Source organism: Trachinotus anak, unplaced genomic scaffold, assembly GCF_046630095.1.
Source record: "Trachinotus anak isolate AG129_WGS33_773 ecotype Australia unplaced genomic scaffold, CSIRO_AGI_Tana_v1 ptg000024l, whole genome shotgun sequence".
Taxonomy (NCBI): domain Eukaryota; kingdom Metazoa; phylum Chordata; class Actinopteri; order Carangiformes; family Carangidae; genus Trachinotus; species Trachinotus anak.
Genome location: NW_027273875.1, coordinates 13,819,699 through 13,833,220, shown reverse-complemented (window position 1 = coordinate 13,833,220; position 13,522 = coordinate 13,819,699). Strand labels below are relative to the sequence as shown.

At 43.1% G+C, this 13,522-nt stretch overlaps 1 protein-coding gene across 9 annotated transcripts in view; it reads left to right on the top strand.

Annotated features, from left to right (window-relative positions):
- dscama (Down syndrome cell adhesion molecule a) overlaps positions 1 to 13,522 on the top strand; it is a 114,706-nt gene that overhangs the window by 82,976 nt on the left and 18,208 nt on the right. For 8 of the 9 annotated variants that reach the window (XM_071460491.1, XM_071460489.1, XM_071460487.1 and 5 more), the window contains 5 exons: positions 24 to 320; positions 1,669 to 1,944; positions 3,140 to 3,418; positions 3,667 to 3,786; positions 5,672 to 5,851. In XM_071460491.1, the coding sequence (XP_071316592.1) occupies positions 24 to 320; positions 1,669 to 1,944; positions 3,140 to 3,418; positions 3,667 to 3,786; positions 5,672 to 5,851 (1,152 nt within the window). Of the gene's footprint in view, positions 1 to 23; positions 321 to 1,668; positions 1,945 to 3,139; positions 3,419 to 3,666; positions 3,787 to 5,671; positions 5,852 to 13,522 lie in introns of those variants that run through there. The other variant, XM_071460493.1, reaches the window with a different exon arrangement.

Below are 13,522 nucleotides of genomic sequence, written 5' to 3'. Positions count from 1 at the left end.
GTAAATCTGCTTCCCCTGTCCAGATGGCACCCCCAAGATTCTGGCTTCGTTCAGCGAGAAGGTCTACAACATCAACGAGTTTGTGTCGCTGTCATGCACGGTGAAGGGCACTCCGGAGCCACGGGTAACATGGACTCTGGATGACGAGCCTGTGGTACGAGACAGCCGCCACCGCATCTCCCATTACACCAACGCTGAAGGCCACGTGGTCAGCCATCTGAACATCAGCCAGACCCAGGTGCCCGACGGAGGGGTGTACCGCTGCATCTGCAACAACTCAGCCGGGACAGTTTCCTACCAGGCGCGAATAAACGTAAGAGGTGCTTGTCAGATCAACTCTTCCAGCACACCATCACATATACACATCAACATGTCTTGATTTATTCTGCTTTGGTACGTTTTTAATTGGCTGTGTGGATGTGCAGATGTCGAAAGAACGCCTGACTAAGTTTGTCAAGACATTTGAATTTGTAAACATCAGATGTGTTGTTAATTTCTCTCTTTCACATTTAGAAACTCGGTGATGCAGCTCTTGTCTGTTTCCTCTTGCTCAGAATAGGGCAGGGTCCTCTGCAGCCTCCTGTAGTGGCTCCTCCCTCCATTAGTCACTGGTGTCAGCATTAACTTTTCTCATGCCCCGCTTCCTACCCAACACCTGCTGATAGCTTTATATTGGGACACCATCAGGGTGACTTACTGTTAGCTCCAGCGTATGACTGTAGTGCGATCTGCTCTCCGCAGAGACACGGTTGGCTGGATTGCTGTTGTCGTGTAGCAGTAATACTGGGGCACTCAAGCTTTCTGTGCATGCTGCACGGCCATTAGTATTGCTCTGTTGCAGAGAGGGAGGGCTACTTTCTGTACACTGATTGGTTTAATTTGATTGTGTTCATTCTTGCATGTTGTGAGGCTAAATAGGGCGATCCTCTAGCCCTTAAGCGAGGGTCCATGAATGCCGAATGCAGCCAAGCAATGAAGATAAATCTCCACAGGTGCCATTGCAGAGAAAGTGTAATGACTGTTTCTCACATCGTTGGCTCCTTAATCGTGCTAAAGAGAGTAGCAACCCAGGATATGCTTGTGCTCAAAGTACACTACAGAGCCTAGTTAAACTGTCTTCTGCAATGCTTTAAAGAGAAGCCTAATAGTCCATTTCCCTGATAGACACTGAGCTATGGAAGCCTATTGGTTATTCTGTTGGTTTTTCCACAAGTGTAGCGAAAGCCAGCAGCATAAGTAATGGTTTTGATAATAGCTTCATGAGTGGAGAAAAGGAATGGTCCACTATAATGCTGGTCAGAGGCAATCACAGCCTGCACCGAGGAGGTGGGAGCAGACAGGAGGGCACGCGAGTCCCTGATTCTGACAATGCAAAGAGCACATTTGATATGAAGGAAAACAAAACGCAGACGGGCTGAGTGGTCTGATTTCCTTTTTTTGAGTTGCCTAGACAGTTTGACAAGTGATTACAAGGACACTTAATCAGGCAGTCTGACACTCCTAAATAAACCCTGGTAATGTTTCTGTTTGTTACTATCAGAATGAATTAAGGCATGTAAACTCTGTGGTGTCTTAAAAACACACGCAACACAGCACAGCTGTCTTTTATACCACCCCCCTGCCTCAAAATCATTTTAAGAGAGTTGTCTCTCCAATGTGTCCTTCAAGGGCCTGCCAGCATCAGACCAATGAAAAACCTCACTGCCATCGCTGGGCGGGACATGTACATCCACTGCCGTGTCATTGGCTACCCATACTACTCCATCAAGTGGTACAAGGATTCCAATTTGCTGCCGTACAACCACCGGCAGCGGGCCTTCGAGAACAACGGCACCCTAAAGCTGTTTGACGTGCAGAAGGACGTGGATGAAGGAGAGTACACGTGCAATGTGCTGGTGCAGCCTCAGCTCTCCACACACCAGAGCGTCTACGTTACTGTGAAAGGTACGAACCTCAGTCTGATCTGTCTTCAGTTACAGTAACCGGCTGATAATAAGCCTGGGCCTCACATTCAGAAAAATAGCGAGATTTAGTTGCTGTAGTTGCTGTAGCTGTGTGTAATCTCGGGTGCTCCATCATGATTATTACCAATCTCAAGTGTCAACTAAGCAGCTTAGGCCATTTATTAGAGATAGGGTATGACACACTATATTATACCCAAGTATTTGTTGAGTACATTCAGGGTAGTCCATCATGACTCCCTGTGTCTGTGCTTACTAAGACAGAATCACTTCATCAGTCTGCGTGCTGACCCTGGTGTGTCTTTTCCGTTTGGTGTACATGCTGCACATCACATTGAAAAGACACATTAAAACATCACCTTTTCCTTGTAGCAGAAAACACTGATATGCAAGGGGATATTTGTATATCACTACACAATACTGATAGCAGAGCACCATCTCCATCATCCTGGCCTGCTTATCTGGAGCTCATCTGAATATGCAGTGGCACCGAGCTGAGCCAGATGATGATAACCTCAGATGGCTCTCTTTCTTCAATGACGCTGCATAATTTGAAATGTCGGTTGGGCAACCCCCCCCCACCCAACACCACCACCTCTCTCTCGCTCTCTCTGGCGGGTCTTGACGTGCTAACGAGTGTGCAAGAGGGAAATCACACAGCGTAGACAAAGCTATGCCGCCATTCCGCCTCAGCTAATTTGCCTCTCAGCTGCTTAGCATTCCACCGCTGCCGAGAGGGAATCCCCAGGAGCCTATTATCCCTATTTTGTTGTGAATTAAATAAGCGCTGAAGTGCAGCTTATTCCAATGTTATTTTAAATCATTAATTTTCCAAAGCATCTGGTTCTCACGATGGCTACAGTATCCCCAGAGAGCAGGGGAGAGTGAGGGAGAATGTTATATGCATGTTGTTTGAGAGAGAATTCAGCTGCTCTACATGGGGAGAAGTGATAAAATATTTCTCTCATTCCTGCAAAATCACAGCATAATGAGGAGAAGGTGATAAAGAGAGAAATGTGACTAATGCATCGCCCTGGGATTGCTTTATAAAGTACGTCAGCCATGACAGATTCATGGCTGAGGTGTCTCTGGGGCTGAGGTCATAAACCTGTTGTTTGGAGAAACAACAGCTTACATTATAGGTATGTAACCCATTAATTTGCATGTCTCCTCCACAGTCCCACCTACCATCCACCCATTTGAGTTCCCTCGGTTTTCCATCGGTCAGCGAGTCTTCATCCCCTGCGTGGTCATGTCCGGCGACCAGCCTGTCTTCATCACCTGGCAGAAGGATGGTCGGCCAATCCCAGCCAGCCTCGGTGTCACCATAGACAACATAGACTTTACCAGCTCCCTTCGCATCTCCAATCTCACCCTGATGCACAACGGCAACTACACCTGCATCGCACGCAACCAGGCTGCGGCCGTGGAGCACCAGAGCCAGCTCATCGTCCGAGGTGAGGAGGGGGAGGCGAATGAGGGAGGTGGGATGGAGGTGATGAGGAGATGTAACAGTTTTACAGAGACAAAAGTTCAAATTCTGATGACAGATCAAATATTGGTCATTATAAGTATTAGATTGACAAATGACCAGAAGTAGTTCACCCAGTTATTATCTTTAAGGGAATATCCTTGATTTTGACTTGATTTTTAACCCAGGTGACAGTAATGTGACCCATGACTTTAATGGCTACTTGTCTTGCAGTTCCTCCCAAATTTGTGGTGCAGCCCAAGGACCAGGATGGCATCTATGGAAAGGCAGTGATACTAAACTGCTCAGCAGAGGGCTATCCTGTCCCCACCATCCAGTGGGAGTACTCTAAAGGTAAACACACTGCGTCACACACACACACACACACACACGGTCACACAAGATGCTATTCAATAATGAGACTGGGCTTGATAATCGAACCAGAGTTAATCTCATTATTATAGCCACACATTGTTAGACACATGTTAGATACTGTGGTAACACACAGCTGTTCCTCCCAGGTTGAGTGAAGGTGTTTCAGAGACTTTTAACTGGATAACTTTCCTCTCCTCTCTTTCAACAATCATGCTGAATTGTATGTTAAGATTTTTTTGTCCTACAGCAAACTTATTCTCTGCGGTAGATGAGGTTGTTTTTTTTCTGAATGCCAACACAACAAACACAGTGTCCACAGCCTTGAGGTCGCATGCATAAAAAATCCAAACAAGCTCTGTGAGATGAGAAACAGCAGTGGTTCAAGGAAGAGCTTTTTATTCTACTTTATTTATCTCACTCTGGCTGAACACAGTCGCAAAATAGTCGCAAAATAGTCGCAAAAAAGTCGGAAAATAAAGGATTGTTGTTGACACAAGTGTCCATCGCTCTCAGTCTTGTCAGTTATGATATTGCTTATTCTTTCTGAGGTGTAACTGAGGTTCATATGCTGACCAGGTTTTTCATTATAACATTTTTCTTAGGACAGGGCATCTCATCACATTCAATGGTATGAGAAGATTCATGCAGCCTTTGAACAATTAGTTTACAAAGACTAAAGTTAAACTGAAATTCAAACAAGTTCAGCGGCAAACAATACAAAATGAATTAATACATTTATTCATTCATTTCAAAATGTATGTGGTGACTACATTTAACCTAAATAAATGAAACCAAGATGGTATATGCATAATTTTAGTAGGTACATCTGTACGAACTAATGTAACCCAGTACAAATGTTCTGCCATAAAGTCGACCTTTATGATGATTTTTCTACAGTCAAAGAAGTGTCAATTCAGTTATATGCTTTAGTATTGAGGTCATACTTAGTGGTGGTGTTGTACTCCACTACATTATCCTAAGAGGTGTCTCTAATATCCTCCCCTTGTGTATGTGAATAGAAAAACCAATCAATATAATGAAATCCATTAAAACACCACTTATTACTATGACCCCAGTAATAAACATAACTGCATTTACACATTTTCAAAGCTCAACATTGTTAAACTTCATGAAGGTAGAACTTATGTCAAAGCTGTTGTATTAAATTGCCAAGACAAGTCACATTCTGTTGTTGATGCAGTCCAACAGTGAGCTCCATGTGTGCAGAAACAGGTCCTGGCATCCTGAACACGGCTCGTCCGTACAGTAACTGGAGCTCCAGCATATGAAGTTGTTATATTGTTCACAACGACTCTGTTCCTGTTAGCACAGCCAGCCACACCACAGGCTGTTGTAGCCACTCATCTGTAGATTGCACAGAGACACATTAAACCATCATTTTTCCCCAATAATCTTTAACCTTGTCACAGTCACACACCATGGGTTCCCTTGCTCCAACCTCTTTATAAGACCACCAACATAAAGTGTTATCTCCTTGTTTAACCCCCCCATTCTGCTTAGAGTCCAGTAGCGCTGATTGAGGATCTTATAATTGCTAAATTGCTTGTGGACTCCTTGAGCAGAGGTATGCCAACATGATATGGCCTTCTATTGCTTCTATTGCTGTTGCTATGTCTTCTAACATAGCTTATAGCTTTAAGAGCTGATTTGTTTCAGGTGCATCTGCATGTCTCATGAGGTCATAGAAAAGTGGTACACCAGCAGGGTTTGACTTTCAGTGATTGGATTAGAGCTAACTTAGCTCTAAGTATTTCTATGAGAATGAAAAATGAATGAGTCATTGTATGTGTCTCTGTATATTAGTCTTAGACTTTATAAACACTCACTCTCTGCTCTGTGACAGGTGCCGGGGTCCCTCAATTCAAACCCATCGCCCTCAACTCAGGCTTTCGGATCGAGGTGCTGGTCAATGGCTCTCTGCTCATTAAGCATGTGCTGGAAGAAGACAGTGGCTTCTACCTGTGTAGAGTCAGCAACGACGTGGGAGCTGATGTCAGCAAGTCCATGTATCTTAATGTCAAAAGTAAGTCTGATGGGAGAACAGCACCTTTCTAAACCAAAGAAGGTAAATTTAAAACATGCATCTGAGTATTGTCATCTTCAGATTTTCTCTGTATTTGGGGTTATGCTCAGTGCTGCTGGTGACATTAAAGTGAAACATTAACACTAAAGCACAGGGGTTAAGTGAGTTGAACTGGAGTTGGCTTTGTCTGTGACAGTCAGGAAAGAAGCAAGATGCCGTCATGGTGCTCGCTCTGTGCTTTCTGCCTGAGTGGATCCCACGAAAGCAACGGGCACAGCCATCGCCACCGTATCTCTTGGAGAAAGTACAGCATTTATCCGCTGTGTGGCCAAGGACTTAGCTCCCCTCCATTAAGTCCTGAATTCTGCATGCAGGCAGGAGCTGCCATGTGGAAAAGAGGGCTGAGGGATGGAGGAAAAGGGGATTGAAAGAGGAATGGGTTATCCATGTCTGTTCCCCTCCTCCCTGTGCCTGTCTTTCTGTTTTCTTTAGTCCTCTCTTTCCTATACTGCAGGGTTTCTCTAAGACAGCGGACAGCTTATCTTAGCTTTATGTTTGCAAGAGATGCAGCCATTTTTATATGTCATAAAACCCTCTCTCACTGTATTCACATCCCTTCATGCCTGTCCAATGTAAACTGTATATGTTGAGCTGTATGCAGCACGTCACAACATCAAAGCAATGGAGCTAGTCAACATGCACAACAGCTATAGATTCACTTTTTTCAGCTTTAACTGATGAGATATCATAACCTACAGATGACTCGTAATATTATTGAGATATATCCATACAAACAAGATAATTACATATGGGAGAACAGAAATGAAACACTTTCTTCTGTTGAGACTTTTAAATTCATGTAGTATTTGGGCATTTCAGTGATGATAATATTTCACTTTTTTCAACAGGAACACTGCCCTCTTCAGGTTGAAAGAGCACTTAACAAACCATGAGAGTCTAATACATGATTTAATTCACCATAGCTTCTCAAAAAGAGAGCTGCTAAAAGCAGGGAGGAGGTCCACATACTTCTTCTATAGCACAAACAACCATGTCACAAATAATGTATGTCCGAATTCCTCAAAGACACACTTCTGTTGTGGATCAGTGTGTGTGTGTGTGTGTGTGTGTGTGTGTGATCTCTACTGTGGCTGGGTGCTCATTTTGATCAGTTGCTGCTAGATGAGGCTTTTGCCCTTGTGGCTCTTATCAAGCCAGAGCAGAGTGCTCCCTGCCGAGCGTCTCACTGTCTGCCAGCCACAGCCAAACAGGCTACATGACCCCTCCTGTCTGACTCCAGCCTACCATGGTCCCTCATAGACAAACATGCGCACAGACACAGACGCACCAACTCTCAGTACAGTCCCCTATTTAATTCAAGTGTGAGTCACAATTAAATATCTTTGAAAATATCCCCTTGAAATATTTTTGTATATTCGCTTTAGGATGCTACCACTGAACTTTTCCATGATTTAATAGTTGCTAAAAATATGCGCCATGAACTAAAACAACATGTTTTTTACGAACGCCGAGGAAGGCCACACTCACAAACATTTTTTTATCCCATTATCTCGAGATAATGACATATTATGAGGAGAAAACAAATTTTTGTTAAGTTTGTTATCTCGAGAAAACAGGAGAAGACGATTTTTTGTCATCTCGAGATATTATCCTGTTACCTCAAGAAAACAAAAAATAAAAAAATCTTTATAATATCTTGTTACCTTGAGATAACGTGATAAAAAAATATTTTTATCTTGGCGTCTGTAGTTTTCACTTCTTGATGACATTTTGTCCATTTATTTACATAAAAATGTAAATCCTCCATTCTTTATGTTGTTTTTCCCCTTTTTGAGTCAATATCATATACACTATAAATATCATATGATCTGCAGGATTTCAGATTTCTCATAAAATTATAGGAGCGCTGCAGTGTATAGACAGTATTACAGGCGAGTGAAGCCTCAGAAACAGTATTTCATTGTTGAATTACAAGTCCCATTGACGGCTGCAGTGATACATCAGAGAACAAGTAGAGAAGCAGTTATTGATTATGAAAATAATTATTAGTTTCATCCTTACTGCATGTTTTATGATATATCATGTCAGTGTGGTTTGTGCACCTTTTTGAGAGACACCATAAAGAATTATTTACAATGACCCACAGCTTTTTTGTCATACACTACATGGAAATAAAGACGCACAGTCTCCTCCCTCAGTGGAGTCACTGAGTGGAGCCAACTGCATCTGAACTGTAATTTTGAGACACACTGGTGTCACAGACTTTATGTTATTAATCATTGATAACGTGACACACTGCAAGGTCTGATTATTGATCATCTTTTTATGTGTGTCAGGCTAGTGTGTGTGTGTGTGTGTGTGTGTGTGTGTGTGTGTCCCTCAGGGACATGCTCTGCTCCTGAAGTGTCAGGCTGTTGTTGTGATAGTTGTGCTGTCCTGATTTGTGTCCCTTCTCTGTAGTAACCCCAATTTCCCTGGGCGCCAGGGGAACCATACCTCATCTTATCTCCCCTGTGTGCATGCTTGTGTGTGTCTGTGAGTGTGTGTCAGCGTGCAGACAATGAGCTCATTAACCCCTTAAGTCTCTCCTTGTGCTTAATGGGTACAGCATTGAGCCTGTGCAGTCCGCTATAACGTTCGAGGCTGTAATACTCAGTAATGTCGGACACTGTGATGTTCTGTACACTCTGTGCCGTTTTTATGTTGTTTATCCAGGCCAGCCTACACCACTTGTACAGTGGCAGCTACTTAAGAGGCTTAGGAGCCAATTAGGGGGCACACAAGCTGACGCATGCTGAAGCACTCACGTGATGGATAGCATGATCTTCGCTGTGTATTATTGGCTGTCCAAGTGAAGCTTGATGCATCAATAAACAAAAATCTATAGATTCAAACAGAGACTCTGTACAGTGTATAAGCACATGTGTGGTGATGATGCTGTCAGGTCATATATGTGATACAGGTGATGAAACAAGTTCATGAGCACACACAGGGACAGACATCTGCACACAAAGGGCTGCAGGCATAATGCAAAGACATAATGTAAAGGCACAGATGTAGTGCAGCACAGTGCAGCCATTACAAAAGACTAATGGGCCGGGCTGCTAATGCAGTGGTTTAGATAGAACCCACTCTGCCAGGCTATTGTGGTGGACTCCCCGGAAAATGAATTGCAGCTACTGTGATGTCCTAGCTTGGCACTTTCATTGTTATGAGTGTCTGTGCATAGGCTAATGTCTCGTCATAATACACCATGTATCATCCTGCATGAACACTGCACACTGCACACTGCACCGTAAAAATCACCTGCACTGACTGCACCAGGATTAAGTTGTTGTACATAGCTGCATGTGTGCATCTATGCATTTATTATTTTTTCATAAAAGCTTGTTTATAAGAGGAGTAGTAGTTTCTGTGTTGTCTTGACACCAGCTGCAGGAGGCAGCTTAAACAAATGATTTTTATACAATTTCCAGTCAAGCATGCCTACCTCCAAAACAGATACTATTCAGTCAATTCATTACCAGTCCACAGAGGATGCTATCAGAGTCAGTCAACAGCCACTCAATGTTTATCAGGTCCAATTAAGACCAATCAAGCCTATTAGACATCATAATGTCAGCAGACACAGTGATGAGGGCAGAGCACATAATGATGCTTCACTGAAGAGAAGTGGTAAATGGTCTTGTGGTCACTGAGCAGGCAACCATAAGAAAGTCCCCTCTTCCTCTGATCTCTATTTCTTTTATCTTATTTACTCATCTGCAATCCAACCCTCCCCTCCCTCCCACCGCTGCACCACCCAGTCTGCAGGCATTCATTTGGTATCATGCTCCATGTCCAAGCCAATTGTGCAGCTAAGGGAATTATTTCAGTACATTGCAGGCAGCCAGTGAACCAGTCATCTTTGTGTGATTACCACACAGCGCTCTTCCCTCCCCCCATCCAGACCGTCTCTTCCACAGCGCCCATTTACAGTGCGCCTCCGGGGCAGGGAGCTATGCACATCTCAGCTCGTCTTCTATTGTCTGGCCCTCGTGGCCCCGTTGAGCCGGGGCGCCCTATGGCTTGCACTGGCCTGCCAGGCATCCAGTGACAGTGAGGGGTGAAATGTAGACTAGTGTCTCAGTGTTCTCAACACTGAAGCTACTTAATCTTTAGAGGGGACGATAGCACGCTGGAAAAGTTACATTACAGATTTTCAACATTTAATAAAAATGTATTGTATTTAATGAGCAACAACAACCTCAGCTAAGATACAGACCCTGACAGTTGGACAGTTGCTTTGACTAATCAGTCAATCAAGAAAATAGTGCCCTCTAGAGAAATCAAAAATGTCACCACCAACTCAATGAATCAAATCTAAGACAACCTAAAAGCAGGAACTTGCATCTTTTAGTAGATTGAATGATAATATAATTTTCCTTTTGCAAAAGATGCAAAACATAGAACTTGATGTTTCAGCCTTTTTTTTTTTACTAATAACAATTAATCCGGCTCAAATGACACTGAAATGAATGGGATGCGTTTTCATCACCTGTCACGTTTCATTGAACGTGTGAGATGCTGCGTTCTGTCTGTGATCACAGGTGAACAGCCCCACACTGAGGTAACCACTCTGCTGAAATGATGTGTTGATATTATTCTCCTGACTCGTCCATTTGGCTAATTCTGTTTTCCATGTCACTTACTAACACCATACATTAGAAATATTTTCTTTTTTTTTTTTTGGCCCTGCATTGCGACATTCAGGGTGTGATTGTGTAATCATCATCATACTCCTGTGAAAATCAATGGCAGGTCCATGTTCTATTCCTGGCTACTAGAAATGGCCCTTTTTCTAAGAGTAGAGCCTGAAGAGAGAGAGGAAGGAGGAGAGAGAGGGGGGAGGTGAGGTGGGGAGAGGAGAGGAGAGACTGTCCGATGCTGGTTGGCATGGTAACCTGGCCAGGTGAAAGGGAGCCTGGGAGAAGGAGGGTGGGATGGGGGGGGGGGGGGGGGCTTTTGTCTCACGGGAGTAGCCTATCAGCAGCCAGCCTATCCCCCACAATCCCCTGCAGGCTTAAACGTATCATCACTGCCCTCTGGGTTGCTGTGGAGGAACAGGGCTCTCCTCACCTCCACATATAAAACACACTGTACTGTGCAGAAAAACACACTCTACTATTATTCCCTGGTTCTACAAAAGCTGCAGTGTTGACATTTTATTTTCTCGTTACTCTGATGTAAGCTACAGACACAGCTCTAGGTCTCTAAGAATAATCTTAGGATGAAAAACAGACATGTTTGGGACTGCAACACACTGGCATCTGCACAGTTCCCCATCATCATCATCATCATCCCCTCTTCCTCATGAACACATCACATCTCATTGGTTCCTAAAGAGAAGCAGTGGACGAGTGTTTTTCTTGTACGTGTTTGAAGGACAGTGAGCTCTGTTTAGTCATCTATTTACGCTTCACTGGAGCACATCATTGTGTCTAATGTCCCTCCCAGTCTTTGCAGATATTTACATGTGCATACAGCAGGGTATTAATAAAACAGTGAGATCCAACTGGACAAATAAACAAAGAGATGCTTGTAAGTGACAAAGTGACTCAACGTAGGACTAGATTTAAGATTAAACTGTGTGTGTCTGCTCTGGTTTGTTGTGTTTAAGGTTCCTTTCTTTTTCTTCTTACCCTTTTTTATTCTCTCTCTCTCTTTACTCCTCCCTGTTGTCTTGTTCCCATAATTCCACTCAATATTAAAGAAATACATCAATACAACAATTACGGGGCCACAAAGTTCGCCTCAGGGCTGGCTCAGCTGGGCTGCACGCACACACACACAAACACAAACACACACACACACACACACTTGTACACACATGCATATACACAGGCACAAGCTGATGCATGTACAAACACACTCAGACACACACACACACATACAAATTGCATGCGCCTCAGCTCTGAGCCTGCCTCATGCTGCATAGACACTCCCACTACTGGGTATTTGTTTGCTTTTGTGTCTCTGCCTTCGTAGACATAAACCTCATATCAAGATGTTTGTTGTAAAGATACATTCATTTTCCTGTTTGCAATATGTTAACAGCAGAGCTACTTTTATTAAAATAAAAGTAAAATAATCTGAAAATCGATTTCCCATGTAACATTTTTGGATTCAGGAAAAGAAACAAACAGCATTAAAGCAGTGAATTAATATTTCCTGCAGCAGCCTGCTGGAAAACCTGCTTCATCAAAACAGTGTCAGACAATTTCTGAAAATGTTGCTTGTGACTGTTTTTGGAGCTTCAGATTATTTTTTATATGCATCACTCTGGCCTCAAAAACATTAACATTTATCAACACTGCTTCTCTTGTCTGATTTTTTTGTGACCTTCAGTGTATTGTTGTTCTCAAATCTGGATGTCTTTTCTAATATATATTTTATATCTTAAGCCTAGAAACATCAAATGGTTATTTTGTGTTTCAATCAATAAATGAAGATTTTTTTTTTCTGTAGTTCTCCCAACTAAAGAGCTGGTTTTGGGTGTAGCAGCACAGTCAGGAAGAGCCACTGCTCTGATTGGCTGTGAGATAAAAAGAACCCCCTTCAATCTCCCACCTCACTCACACACACAGACACACACAGACACACAGACACACACACCCCGAACCTCAGATGATTGGTCAATTCCAGTTAGTTCACATTTCTACCGCAGCAGCTGCTCAGACTTATTCTTTTGAGGTGTCATTTTTTTTCAAAACAAAACATCATGAACATTAATTTTATTTTCTTGGAGCAAATATTTTCCTCTTAAAAACTTTATCACCAACCATAATTGCTAATAATATTTTTGAGATTATTGCAGCAGATCATGATCAGACCATTGTATCAGCTTATCAAAAAACAGTATCTGAGCTGTGATATATTAAACACATGGCAACTCTAAAAAAAAGCTATTCCTGTAGCTTTAATGTGTCTCCCCTCCACATCCTGGATGTTGAAATGTCTTTAATGTTTACAGTACAGACAGCCTCTACACACCTCATGGGTGGAGCTGTCTCAATCTTCTCACCATCCTCGCTTTTTGTCACCTAGCGCAGTATCCCACTCTGCCAGTGTGTCAACAACATCGTCCTGTGCCACCTCTGAGCCACTTACATGGCAAAATGAAAGTAGCTGTGCTCTAAAACGATAACGTTTACATAAAGTCTGAGCAGGTATTTTTTCCCCTCACTTATCCAAATGTGTCTCACAAAAAATTCATACTTGTCATGCAAAATAAATCAGCGTTCTTTTCCACAGCCGAGCCCCAAATGGCTGCAGAGTGAATAAGAGATGAGGCTTAAATGTTTGCAACCTCTTGCCTGACACTTCCCATCACATCACTGGAGTCACGCTTTGTGTGCCTGTGTGTGCCTGTGTGTGCCTGTGTGTGTGTGTGTGTGTGTGTGTGTGTGTGTGTGTGTGTGTGTGTGTGCAAAAGACAGAAAACAAGAGCAAGCACAGATTCGTGTACATGGGCGAGCGTGTGTGTATGTGGGTCTGAGTGTATGAGAGCATCTGGGAGCAGAGGGTTGTTGTACACTCTGCTGTGGGTGTAATGAGGCATGTATATAGTTAGTGTGTGTTTAGTGTGGTGTCTTCAGAGTGTTGTTAGAG